This window comes from Talpa occidentalis, unplaced genomic scaffold (assembly GCF_014898055.3).
Source record: "Talpa occidentalis isolate TD23 unplaced genomic scaffold, MPIMG_talOcc4v2.1 talOcc4.17, whole genome shotgun sequence".
Classification (NCBI taxonomy): domain Eukaryota; kingdom Metazoa; phylum Chordata; class Mammalia; order Eulipotyphla; family Talpidae; genus Talpa; species Talpa occidentalis.
In genome coordinates, this window is record NW_023601754.1 from 40051986 (window position 1) to 40065355 (window position 13370).

The following is a 13370-nucleotide window of genomic DNA, read 5'->3' on the forward strand; positions in this document are numbered from 1 at the left end:
AACTAGCTCATCTCTTCCTGGGCCTCCTGTTGTCTGTGGTAGGCCAGGAGGGGTCTGGCCTTCCCCCTGCCAAGCCCTCCAGGTGGCACTGCACTATAGGCAGGTGGGGCAGTTCACTGAGCAGACTCCACCTACTCACCATACCTGGACGCGTCAGGCCCACAGCAGGCGAGCCTGCGGTCCAGGAAAGAGGGCTAGGCCTGGGGGACACTGAGCTCCTTGGAGCCTCCAGGCTCTTCCCCTGCGAGGTGGGGGGTCATGTGAGGGCCCTGAGAGTACCTAGATGTCAAGCGGCCAGGGCGGTGCTCCACCAGGGACCTCCCACATGCCCTCCTCTGCCCACCTACCCCTTTGCCAGCCAGGTGGGGGGAGCTTGGTGCCTCTCCCCAATACCCACCCTGCGATCCTATGAGCAACCCATAAACTTCCCACTCCCATGGTCCCCCTTGTTCTGGCGCCCCAGACCTAGCAGGAGGTACCCGCCTAGCAGGAGGCCTGTACCTACACGCCTTCATAGCTTCGTCGTGCTTTGGAATTCTGGAAAAAATCAGAAATCACTAAATTAATTCTACTGCAGGTCCTGCCTCAAGTGGATTCTCCCACCATCAGGACCAGTTGAGCTTTTGTAAGTCTCCCGTACACTGTGCCTTTATTTCTGATGCTGAAAAAAGCACCGTGACTCACTTCTGCCAAAGTTTGTCCTGCTTTTGTTTTTAAGATTTTATTTATTTTTGTGTAGAAGAACTGCACCTCCAGTTTCCTCCCGTGCGAGGTGGGTGGTCATGAGTCCCGTGACCGCCTGGATGTCCAGTGGCCCAGGACAGTGCTCCACAGCGGACCTCCCTCCAGGCTGTGCCACCTCTGCACCTCTGGGTGCAGGCACGGGAGGGTGGTGGTGAGAGGATTCAACAGAGACAGTGGGGAGCAGAACAGGCAGATCTACTGAAACACACTGCTGAGGGGAGCAGCGGGTGAGACAGGAGAGGTCTGCTGTGCCATGTGGGTAGCTCCCTGGCTGGGGATGGCGCTCAGGCCATTGTGGTGAGCTGTTGCGGTAACAGCACTGAGACTTAACCCCTAGGCCACCAGGGAGGCCCATGTCCCATTCTTCATTGTTTGGCAGCCCCCACCTGCCCCCTGGCAGACCGACCCCCACTTGGGTGCCCTCTTGGCGTACCTAGGGTGTCCCTGCTGCACTTTCTCAGGGCCTGGTGCCTGCTGTGCCGTCTGGTCAACCGCTGCCAGCCCCACTCCATGGCCTGGAGACGGTGACCCCTCGCAGGCTGACGATGGTGCTCTTTTTGTTGGAAAAGCCACCCCACCACCGGCCAGGGGCCACAGTGCTCAGTGGATGGTCCCCGCCCGGGTCCACCTCAGGTGGTTGGGCTGAACTTTTAAAAACTCAGATCACAAAGATCTCTCCTACCTGCCCCCGGCTCCCCTGCTTCGGAAAGGCAGTCCCAGAAAGGGCCTGGCTCTGGACAAAGATCAGGTCACAGGCGTTGGGAGTCAGACTAATTTGAGAATTTGGAGTTTACCTTCACCGCTGAATACCCTGTGCCCTCCCCTCACGTCCAAGTCCCAGCCCACCTCACTGCTGCACCCTTGGGTGGCAGGGCTGCCAGGAGAGGGCGTCAGGGGTCAGGTTAACTCAGGTCCAGCCCCTGATTCTGGGAGGCCACTGAAGAGCCTGCTTGCCAGGTCTCCCTGCGGCGACCCACGTGGCCTGTAGATTTGTGGAAATGCCTGCTCGGCTCACATCCAGGCCCTCCAAAGGTCTGGGAGCAGGCCAGGGGGACAGGAGCAGTGGACGGGAGACACACCACGTCCCTGGCCTTGGAGGGGGAGCAACCACCGGCAGCTGAGCGGAACACAGGCCCCGGGAGTGGGCGGTGGGGAACAGCGCTCTGCATCCTCAGATCTAGCACCACAACCTGCCACACCATCACCTGGACCACCCGACCCCCGCAGCACCTGCTGCTGGCTACGTGACGCCCCCTGCCAAGCCCCTGTACGTGGCTGGCCTGGCCGATTCTGCTGTTCCTGTTTCCCTCCGGAGAGCGGGGATGGCCATGCTCATCTTGTCTGTGTCCACCTCCCCAGCTTTCACCTGACCTCCATTTACAGCCGCTGCGTGAGGCAGAGCAGGTGTAAGGGACACTCGCGGCCACCAGTGCAGTGGCAGAAACACTCCCTTGCAGTTGTCCAAGTCCCCAGCTTCTGTGCGCGGCTGCCCAGCCAGGCGCCCACTTTCAGCCAGTGGCAAGCATGTGTCTAAATCCCAGCCGATGGGCACGTCCTGCTGCAGGTGACCTTAAATGGAACTGGTGCGACCTCCCCCCTCCCCCCTCCCCTCCCCGACCCCCCCCCCCAGGCAGCACCCGGGAGGGTGGGCAGAGCAACGAGGCAGGCACTTTGGCAGGCACTTTGCTGGGACTATCTCACGGCTCCTGTTCAGTTCTCAGCAGCGACGAATGTTCTTTCTCTGCCTGCCTTTCCTGAACACCGCACACGGATGACACCGGATATGTGAGCTCTGTGGCCAGTCTTTCCCCTAGAATGTTTTTGTGGTTCATGAGGTAGCGCGCATTCCTTTTCATTGCTGAATACTATTCCGCTGCACAGCTAGATCATCTTTTCTCTCTTAACTGGTGGATATTTGAGTTCCCAGATTTTTTCTGACAGGCGATATGTGCTACCTTGTTTCCCCCCTTAGAACGTCAGCTCCAGGAGGCCGGCTTTGTTTGCCTCTGTACGCCAGCGCCTGTGCTGTGCCCGGCACCTGCTCAGCGGACCATGGCACGGAGACCCAAGTGCATCGTCACCCCAGGCCTCAGGCTCCTGCTGGGAAGCCAGCCCTGTGTGCCCAGCCCTCACAGGGTCACCTAGCCTCACGGCCCCCAGCCAGGCCTGGGCCCAGCCAGTGTGGGCAGGAAGGGTGGGCTCGGCTGGCTACCCCTTCTGTCCAGCCCTAACCACACCCTGAGGCGGGGCCGGCAGCACCTTGGACTTGAGCCACCCCTCCCAGGTGTGAATTTGCTTTGTTCATGCTACATCTGCCCTCCTCATGCTTCACCACCTGCTCCCTCATCCATGAAGCAGGGATAGTAAGTGTCCACCTTTTACTTAAACACTTTGTAAACCTTAATTCTGTGCCAGGCACAGTTCTAGAAAACAAATCCCATTAACCCGTGCATGACTCCCTGCAGTGTCTGTCACGTGCAGATGAGGAGACTGAGCAGGCAGAGCAGCTTCCTCCAGCTCCCTGCTGCTGTGATGCTGCTGGCTTCAAACTTCGCCCCTCCAGATTCTGCTTGCCACCCCCCCAACCCCCACAGAGGGGAGTTCATACACACCAAGCCCCTGCAACAGCGCCTGGCACACATTAAGCTCAGAGTGCCGGCGCGACCACAGCTCAGCGGGCACTGCAGGCGCCCTCGCCCGCTTCTTCAGAAGCAAGCATGGGCTTTGCAGAAGCTGATGACAGCTCTAGCATCTTCCCCGGAAATCTGCAGTTGCCCACGTCCCCCCCAGCTGTATCCACACAGCCCCCCCACTTGCCAAGGGCTCACAGAGGTGTGGGCGAGAGCAGTTAACTGCCCATCTCTCCACTCCCACAGCGGAAGGGCTGGGCGTGCTGGGGAGGGGCAGTGAGTCAGGGCAAAGGACTCTGAACAGAGGTCGGGTGGGGCACCTCAGGATTCCTTGGTAGGGCAGGTGGTGCTGCTCCTCCCCACGTCCCGCCCCCAGCCCTCCCCACGGGCGCTGGCCAGACCCTTGGCCCTGGGGACCCATCGCAGCACGACAGTTGGGCCTGTCACAGGTGTGCTGTAGGCGCGGGGCCTGGAGGTGCAGGGGGCCAGGCTTATGTCCGCTCAGGGGGCTCTCCCTGCACCTGTGCCAACCACCCAACGCCTCTCCTCTGCAGCCCCGAAGCCCACTTCCAAGTCTCAGGAGGCAGGTGGCATGGGAGACTCGAAGCCCGGTGCCCCCAAAACTCAGGGCCATTCACAGGCAGGAGCAGCTGCTAACCGAAGGGTGAGTCACCGCACAACTGGGCACACCGCTGGGAGGATGGTGGTATGGGCTGCCTTTGACCCCAGGGTCCTGCTGGGCCTCAGGCTGCCCGCTCGCTGGGCAGGGGGGCTGGGGAAGGCGCCCCGCCTCACGGTCACCCCCGCAACCAGCATGGCGGCGGCGGCTCCTCAGACTCCAGCAGCAGCAGCAGCAGCAGCTCCAGTGGCTCGGACACCGAGGGGAAGGTAGGGGGCTTCCCCCTCCCCGGCGGGGGCCGCGCGCCCAGGGCAGGGCAGGTCCCGGCCTGGCCCCGGGGCAGACGTGTCACGGGGTACCCCTCTCCCCCGCCCCGCCCTGGCCGCGCAGTCCCACGCCGCAGGCTCGCAGCAGCGCGGAGGCGCCCCGGGCAAGGTCAAGAAGCCCAAGGTGAAGAAGGAGAAGAAGAAGGGAAAGTAAAAGAGGGCGCCCCGCTCGGCGGGGGGCGGGGCGGGCTCATTAAAGCCTCCTCTGCACCTGCCGCCTCCGTCCCGGCCGCCCCCGCCCCGCACCCCCCCCCCCCCCCGCGGCCGCGCGCAAGGAGAGGCCCCGCGCGCCCGTCACGGTTTATTGTTTCTGGGGCGGGGGTCCCCGCGGGCCGCGCCGTCACCGCACCAGGTGGAAGGTGAGCCAGTACATGAGCAGGGGCTGCGCCGCCGCCACGGCCATGGTCAGGTACATGCGCAGCTGGTTCCGCGCCCCGCGCACCGGCACCCCCTCGGCCGCCGCCTCGGCCAGGATCTTCAGGCGCAGCGTCCGGATCTGGGGCGGGAGGGGGCCCGGTGAGTCCGCGGGCGGGCGGGGCGCCGGGGTTCGCGGTCCGGCCCGGCCCACTGCAGCCCGGGCGCCGCCGCTCCCCCCGCGCGGCGCCGGCTCTGGCCTGGCCTGCGGGGCCTCGGCGTGCCAGGCCCCCCCATTGGTGGTGAGGACCCGCCCCTCCCGCGCCCGCGAGCGAGCGTGAGCGCTCCAGGCCGGGGAGGCCCGCGCCGCGGGAACCTGCACGGCGTCTAGGCCCGCCCCCAACTCCCGCCGCCCCCAACTCCCGCCAGCCGCCGCCCCCCCCAGAGTTCGAAGACAAGCGGGAAATGTTTATCTGAGGTCAGACGCGGCCACCTGGCACTCGCTTGCGTCTGCTCCTACATGCGCTCCCACTGAACCCGCCGAGGTCCCGGAGGGACAGTCAGCATCACCCCCATTTTACAAAAAGAGAAACTGACAGAGAGGAAGGAATCTGCCTGGGAACCAGCAAAAATAGGGGTTATCCCTGATACACCACAGAGCCCTAAAGTAGTACCTCCACTTTGACTGGAAGGGTTCTCAGAGAAGCTGCTTCTGGGGGTGCTGAACCCTTTTTTATCCTAACCAGTTCTGGCAGGAAAGCCCATGTAAGGAGTGGGGTGAAGGTAACAGCCCGCTTGAGCAGCCTGGCTGGCTCCTCTTCCTACAGGTCCCAAACTGGTATTTTTATACCTCCTCTTCCAGGAAGCCCTCCTGACCCCAGGCTGGGGTAGCCACTCTGGGGCTCCTGAGTTCAGCAGTGGGGCTCAGGTCTAAACTCCCCACCTGACATCCTCTACCCAGAGGCCTCCAGGGAGCCCCACTCTGCCCGCAAGGCCTGAGCCCTCAGCCCCATCCTCCCCTGAGCCCCAGCTCACCATGAACACAAAGATGGCCACGCAGCACCAGCCCAGCACCAGGTAGTAGCCGATTTTTCCGAAGAGGAGGCCCATGAGCACCCCACCAATCATCCTGGTAGGGAGAGGGGAAGGCCAGTCTGAGGAAAAGGCCCCTGGGCTAGGGCTGGGGCTGACAGGGAGGGCAGGAGGGAGATACTCACCCCACATATTTATAGCCCAAGAAGGCCACCAGGTCGATAGTGGTGAGGTCGGTGTTGACCGTGACCAGGTAGAGGCTGAGCAGGATGGCCAGCACCTCCAGGGTCAGCCATGCCAATGCCGAGCTGGCCTGCAGCCCCAAGAGGTCAGGGGAGAACCTGCCGGCACCCAAGCACTGTCATTCAGTTGGGGAGCTCAGACCCCGAGCACCCGCCTGGGAACAGCCTGTGCTGGGGCGGGGCTGGAGACTTGGCAATGACAAGAGGGATGTGGGCCTGTCCTCATGGAAGACCCGCTCCGGGAGGAAGGCAGAACCATCCTATGTGACAGCCCAGAGAGGTCAGGGCAGGGATGGGGAAGCATAGGGGTCTCTGGGAGCCCACAGGGGCACCTGACCCAGTCAGAAGGGGGTATCAGAGAGGGGACACTTGAGCTGAGGCCTGAGACTAAGCAGCTGGTTGGGGACCTTGGTTTCTGCAGGATCCCTAGTGCTTCAACAACTCATCTGTCGAGTCTAATGACAACTGTCTTCAGTGCCACAAGAGGTGGAGACTTGATCCAGCCTGGGCATGGGGTGTGCAGGGGAGGCTTCCCTGAGGACAGGGCATTGTAGTGGAGACATAATGAGTGAGCAGGTGATGCAGGAGAGGAACATACTCTTGAACAAGTGGGGCTGGATGTGCAAAGGCCCTGGGGCTGCAGCACCAGGCCCTCTGAAGGCACAGAGAGAGGACCAGAGTGCAGCAGCATGAGAAGGGGCAGAGGGGATGCCTGGAGGACAGTGCAGGGATCTAGGAGCTGCGGTTTGGTTCGGGGACAGGGGCATGATGGACAACTTCTGAGGAGGAGGGTGGGACATGGCCAGGCCCACATCTCAGACAAGACCTTCCTGCTGCTGCTGGGGTGCAGGGGGTCTGTGGTGCTGGGGCAGCCAGACAGGGGAGGGCAAAGTGAGGATGAGCTGGGGGTGGAGGCCCAGAGGGAGGAAGGAATCTAGAATCTCCAGCGCAGAGCGTGGCGATGGGCTTTGCAAAGAGGCACGAGGCAAGGGGGAGCTGGAGGGCCCTGACTTGGGTCAGCTGTGAGCACGCCAGGGCCATTCTGAAAGGGGGAAACAGAGACTTCCCCGAGTGTCCCTCAGCCCCCCAATCCCACCCCACTCTGCCTATGCCAGGCCCCTCTTACCTATCCTGGGTCCCCAGCGCAAGGCCAGCCACCAAGATGTAAGTGATGAAAGCCATAGCTGTGGGGGGCAGACACAGACACAGGTCAGAAAGAGGAGCCATCCTGGGCCTCCAGCACCTCAGCTTCTGCCCTAGACAGGCCCACCCCGAGAGAGGAGGGTGCCAGTGGTGGGTGGGGTGAAACCTGGAATGTAGAGGTCAGGAGCGTTGACGTCAAAGCGGGGGGCCACGGGCGTGTCCTGCTGGTACTGCACCTCCCAGTCCTGTGGGGATAGTGGGGGGGCACAGGCAGGACCCCCAGAGCTGGGTTCCTCCCGGCCTGCATATAGACCCTCTCCTGGGGCACATCCTCCCCTGCCCCCCACCCTGAGGCTAGCTCCCCCTTGGGCCGCATCCCCCCAGCAGGGCCAGTGCTGACCTGGTGCAGGTAGGGGAAGAAGAGCAGGCCCAGCTTTCTGCCCACGTACATGGTGTCCACCGCGAAGTAGTACTTGAGCTTGGTGACGGGGATGAAGCGGTCGATCTGGGGAGGCAGAGTGAGCCTGAAGCCCTGGTCCCCCCCAAGGCCCCCCCATCCCAGCCCAGCCCAGCCACTCACATTCTTGTCCACCAACTCCTTGCCCTGCGCAGCCAGGCTGCTCCCATAGGCCATGGCCATGTTGGACATGGGGTCGGCCAGGAAGGCCGCCTGGGGCGCGGTGGAGGCCGCAGGGTAGCCCAGGCCGCTGGGTGGCCGCTGGGCCCCGTAGCCCCGGCCCTGGGCTGAACTTGTGTCATCAAAAAGCTGGTGCGGGTCAGCCATGCCTGGCTGGGACACGGGGACCCTCCGTTTCGAGGCTGCAGGGGAAGAGGGGTAGGGAGTCACTGGTTCTGCAGAGAGCAGGTGTTCTTGCCGGAGACCACTGCTTGGCTGCCAGAGGGGCGATCGCGCGTGGGCTCTGCCACGCGCATGTAACGATGTAAGTAACGATGGCGATGCAGTAAGTAAGGCTGACGATGAGGCTCTTAGGTACTGGGACCTACTGTGTGCAAAGTCCTGTGCTAGACAAGGTCTCCTCTATTTGTTTCTTCCTCAGATGCGATCCCCCCGGCCCCCCGAGATGGGGATCTTTGCCTTGTTCACAGCTGAATCCCCAGCCTCTAGCACAGGGTAGAACAGGTGCTTGATAAAAAGCTGAAGGATAAATACACATGCCACCCCACGGTGCAGACGCGGAGCCCGAGGCCCAGGAAGGCTCGATGCCCTGTGCGAGGGGCCACACCGCCTGAAGGGCAGAGTCGGAGTCCGGCCCAGGCCAGCCTGACAGTTACAAAGATTAACCCCCAGCTGAGCACTGACTCCACGCCACGCTGTGGGTTCATGTCTCCCATCTCCACGCTGTGGGTTCATGTCTCCCTCACACAACCCCTTTCGCTGAGGCTTTACCATCTTTACTTTTCGGAAGGGAAAGTGAGCCCCAAAGACACTCAGGCCTTTGCCCTAAGTCACACAGAGTACGAGGCAGAGCCAGGCTTCAAGTTTTCCAAGGCGGCCCCCGGCTTCCAGCGGGGACAGACTGGGGGCAGGTCACGGAGCGGTGGGGGACCAGGAAGGCCAAGAAGGAAGTGGGGCAGGCGGAGCAGCTGCGGGGAACACGGGGAGATCGGAGCTGGCATCTAGCTCCAGGCCCCTGCTGCTGACCAGTAAGCCAGCTCCTGCCACAAGTGTTTCCTGAGCTCCACCTGTGCCGGGCCACTGTGGCGCGGGAACGGGGCGCAGATTACGCAGGGTGGGGGAGAGGGATCAGTCTGCCTCAGGACTGTCTGCACCTCAGTTTTCTCCTTTGTTGACAGGGAGTTAATGACCTGAGGCAGTGTGACGCCCCCTGCCCCTGCCTGTCACCCATTAGCAATGCTAGCCCCTCAACTTCTCTCCCTGACCCGTGGCCTGAAGACACGCAGGCCACCTCAATCCCAAAGAAAGTGGCCCTGGCCCTGGGCCCGCCGCCAAGCCCCACTTCCCCTTCCCACTTCTGTCCACGTGGGCCGGCCTCCTGAAAGCTTTGGTGCGAGCCTTCCCTCCGCCCTGTCACCCCTCAGGCCTTGGCACTTGGGGTTCCGCCCCAGGGCCTCCACAGTGCCTCTCTGCTTTACCTGCGAGGCCATTCTTCACTCTCATCGGACGCCGGCCTCGGCAGCATTTGATGCCACTGTCCCCAGCGCGACTTCCGACTCTGCTTTCTTGGCTTCTGGGCACTGAACCTGCTCTTTCTCCCTCCTGCCATCTCTGTGTGCGAGGCTCTGCGTGGTGGACGCGCGGCCAAAAAGACAAAAACTCCCGCCTTCGCAGAGCTGCTGTTTCCTGATCTGTCCTCCTCAATCAGTGATTTATTTCCAACCTCCCCGAAACGTGTGACCCAATTTTCCACCCTTGGCCTCATCTCCTCCCATCTAGGGCGATCTCGCCCGCCCACAGCTCTTGCAGCCACGGTGTGCCTTGGGCGCTGCGCTGTCCTGGCCACTCTGGCTGCCCCTGGGCCCATCCTCTGTACCCCTGATTCCCTGTCTGGCTAGTTCCTCCCCATGTCTCCGTGTTACCCTCGCTTAAACGTCCCATCACCAGGTCCCCCTTTCACTCTCTGCCCTATCAAACCTTCTCTCCAGTTGACATCCAGGGTGATCTTTAAAATGCAAAAGAGAACGTTTCATGTCCTCTGCCTGAGATCAGTGTCCACTGTGCTGAGAATAATACTCCAATGCTCTTGCCTCTGCATGACCCAGCAGGGCCAACCACCCCGGTCTGTTACTATACTCCAGCCTCAGGGGCCTCCTCTCAGACCCTGATCCTGCCAGGCGCCTCGCCTGCATGGGCTTCTGCACACCCGTGCTATCATCCTGGAACGCCTCCCGCGCAGATGGGTGCCTGCCATACAGCGCAGGGCCCTGAGCGCAGATGTTTCCTTCCCGAGAACTTCATTCCTCCGCATTAGCCACCAGCTCCACGCTGGTGTTCTTGCTCATCCTATCCAGTGGCTCGATTTTCCCTTCTGAGCACTTATCAGCATAATCTCTAAGTATATAACGTATATTCACTTGTCTACTGTTTTCGTGGCGCACACCTCTAATGCTTTTCCCTCTCACAAACCCCCTTCGCTGGGCTAATTCCTCCTCATCAGACGTACCTCTTCCAAGGAGCTTCACTGACCCCCCCAGACTGGGTCATCTGCCCAACCTGGGTTAACACACACGTCCCTCACAGCCAGAACCCCTCTGCTTGTGCTTCCCCCGATTCTGACCCTAACCCCCGCCCCTGCTTCCCTCATATAACCCTTCTGCCTGGTACCGGTAGGTGCATGAGAACAGGAGCCAGGGCTGTGTGGATACCGCTGTATCCCCAGCACCGTTCCCCGGGGAGCCGGCCAGCCACCTGACTGAGAGGGACAGGAGGAACCAGCCCATCGTCTTCCCTGGACAGAGAGGCTCTTCCACCCCAGCCACATCCTCGATTATTCCCTTTCCAATCCTGATTACTCCCCAAATTACCTGCTGCCTTGGCCGCTTCCTAGTTTAGTGTGTCTCTTCTCACTAAGCGCTGAGCTGTCAGTTAACCAGGACCAGGGCTAAGCCGGCTGCGGCCCGGTACCCGCATCCAGCACAGGGCTTGGCACAGGGGAGCTGGGGGCGAGACGCCGCGTGCGGCAATGGGATGCGTGCAGGCTCAGCGAGCAAGAGGGACTGAGAGGCAACGTCACCGCGACCAGAAGGGGCTTAGCCGCGCAGTAAACACAGGTCCAGATCGGGCCGCGCAGCCCCCGGCGCCCCCAGGTCCGGGTGCGGGACGCGGCGGCCGCCGGGGGCCACGGGAGGGCGGGGGCCGGCGGGCCGCAGGCTGGAGATGAACGAGAGCCGCGCCTTCCGCGCATCACGTCACCCCTGCCCACAGCTGTCTTCCTCCAAGGGAATTCCCTGAAGGAACGAAGGAACGGCCCCGGCCCCGGCCCCGGCCCCGGCCCCGGCGGGCATCCCGGCCGTGCCTACCTCGAGCCTCACCGGATGCCTGACCCCTGACCTCCGACCCGCAGCGACCTCGCCAACCGCCGCGGCGCCCCCGCCGCCCGCCCGATCGCCAGGGCCGGCCACGTACGCCACTTACGCTGCCGGGGCGTCCCCGCCGCCCCCACGCCGGCCGAATGCATCCTCCGCCCGCGCCGCTGCCGCCGCCGCCCCGGCCGCGGTTCGAAATGTGCCCGCCCGGCTCCCGTAGGCGCGCCCCGCCGGCGAGGCGGCGGCCAATGGGGTCGCGGTGGCGCGGAAGCCACGCCCGCTCGCGGGGCAGAGGACGAGTTGGCGGCGGGTAAGAGGCGGGGACCGGGGGTCCGTGACGCACCGAGGGAGTCGGGACGGGGCGGGGGCCGGGGGGAGGAGCGGAGGAGGGGGAGGGCGGAGCCCGGGGCTAGCCACGGAGTCAGCGGTGTCGTGCATGATGGGAAATGTAGGTTTGGAGCGCGGAGGCCGATGGGAAATGTAGTTCTCTGCAGACGCGGGCTCAGTTTTGGTGGTGAGGGCGCTGGGGAGCTAGGGAGAGGCTCTTCGGACGGGCTGCAGTTATGCGGATTCTAATGTTCACACAGTTCTTGCAGACGTTAATTTTTTTTTAATATTTATTTATGCATACAAGAGCTGGGATACAGGCTAGAGATGCAGGGGGTGAGAGGATTCACCAGAGACAGAGTGGGGAGCAGAACAGGCAGATCTACTGAAATACACTGCTGAGGGGAGCAGCAGGGAGACAGGAGAGGTCTGCTGCACCATGTGGGTAGCTCCCTGGCCGGGGATCGAACTCCCAGGTCTGTGGGGATAGAACTCGTGCTGCAGAAGTTAGGGCTAGCTTCACAGTGCTGTGCTCAACCCTTTGCGCCACCAGGGAGGTTGGACGATATCTTTAGATGATTTTGCAGAAAGTTTTAAAAGTGCTCTTGTTATGTCACCTGATTTCTCCTGTCGGTCCAAAACACTCACAACCCCCTTGCACTCACAAGCACGCCTACAAGCCAGGAGCCCTGGAAATTAAGCTTCCTTAGCCTCCTCTCTGTCCTGCAGTCTCCCTCTTTCTCCCCCCCCTCGACCACCCCTTTTTTTTAAAAGATTTATTTTATACAAGAATTGGGGTACAGGCCAGATATGCGTGGGTGAGAGGATTCACCAGAGACAGAGTGGGGAACAGAACAGGCAGACGAACCGAAGTACACTGCTGAGGGGAGCAGCGGGCAAGACAGGAGAGGTCTGTCCCGCCATGTGGGTTTCTCCCTGGCCGGCCAGGAATCGAACATGCGCTGAAATGGCCGCAGACTGCTTCATAGGTCGCGTCTTAATCCCTGCGCCACCAGGGAGACCCGACCACCCCTTTCTGTCCTTCAGTTTCTGCCACTTACCGCAGCCAAAGATAATGGTAGAGTGAATTCTGGGCAGTGATAGCACTCCGGAAGGATGTCAGCAAGTAACCTTGTTATTGTGACTTCCCCTTTCCTCTGATATATTGTTTGTTGTTTTTTTTTTTTTTCTGGGGACTTTGAGGACTGTTCTCGTCTCTGAGTTAAGAGTTTTGACTCAGTTGCAAGCCCTTTTCTGTGAATGAGGTGCCCCTATTCCTCCTCTGCACCTCTGGCTTAGTGTTTGTCTCTTGGGTCCCACCACCATTTCTCATTGTAGCCCTCCCTCTCTCTTGTAAAGTCATCTCTGAGAGTGTGAGGGGTGTGTGTGTGTGTGTGTGATTAATAAAGCAAATATTTTTGCTTTCCTAGTGGCTTCATGTTTACCCCTGATTAGTTGTGTGACTATTTTTAAGCCTCAGTTGGCTTATCTGTTTAAGGAATGATACAGGAGGCGTGGAGGACCCAGCAGAGCTCTAACCACAGGGGCTCCGCTCCTGGAAGCCTTTGCTCGCTGACGGCCTCTGTCACTGTTTCTATTATCAAGTGGCTCTTCCTGTGGGTTGTCAGCCCCCCAGTTGGGCACTCATCCAAGAACTGAGGCAGTTTTATAAACAGAACCAGCTGGGTGCTCAGAGCTGGGCCCCAAACCCCACTTCCCTGCTTGTCAGATGTGGTCAGGGAGGGAGCCAAGTTATAACTGGAGGTGGACGTGGCGGGGACAGGGAAGGAAAAGTCCCTCTTAAGCAGAGGCGTATATCTGTGGTTCTGCCAGAAAAGGGGCCCCCCTCACTCCCATGATGTCTCCCTCCAGATAGCCCCTTGCACCGGAAGCTCTGAGACACCCTAAACTGCATCAGCTTCTCCCTTTGGTTTCCGTAGTCCTTAGG

General features: G+C 61.3%; 1 protein-coding gene and 1 long non-coding RNA gene across 6 annotated transcripts; one reads left to right on the forward strand and one right to left on the reverse strand.

The window, feature by feature from the left end:
• Positions 1 to 3745: 3745 nt before the first annotated feature.
• On the forward strand, positions 3746 to 4256 carry LOC119250268 (uncharacterized). The gene is made up of 3 exons (XR_005126259.1): positions 3746 to 3823; positions 3929 to 4038; positions 4188 to 4256. It is a non-coding gene; the product is annotated as an uncharacterized LOC119250268 (long non-coding RNA).
• Positions 4257 to 4613: 357 nt separating this feature from the next.
• Positions 4614 to 11261, reverse strand: YIF1B (Yip1 interacting factor homolog B, membrane trafficking protein). Of its 5 annotated transcripts, XM_037517979.2 has the most exons (9): positions 11090 to 11127; positions 10595 to 10726; positions 7671 to 7909; positions 7491 to 7595; positions 7257 to 7335; positions 7074 to 7131; positions 5891 to 6046; positions 5709 to 5802; positions 4614 to 4815 (listed from the first exon to the last, which is right to left on the reverse strand). In XM_037517979.2, exons 3-9 carry the CDS (start codon positions 7872 to 7874, stop codon positions 4660 to 4662), a joined length of 852 nt encoding a protein of 283 aa, XP_037373876.1. In that variant the 5' UTR covers positions 7875 to 7909; positions 10595 to 10726; positions 11090 to 11127; the 3' UTR covers positions 4614 to 4659. The 5 variants fall into 5 exon arrangements, with proteins under 5 accessions (XP_037373876.1, XP_037373875.1, XP_037373874.1 ...); XM_037517978.2 differs by lacking the exons at positions 10595 to 10726; positions 11090 to 11127 and adding an exon at positions 11205 to 11261; XM_037517977.2 differs by lacking the exons at positions 10595 to 10726; positions 11090 to 11127 and adding an exon at positions 11196 to 11261.
• Between the last annotated feature and the right edge of the window lie 2109 nt (positions 11262 to 13370).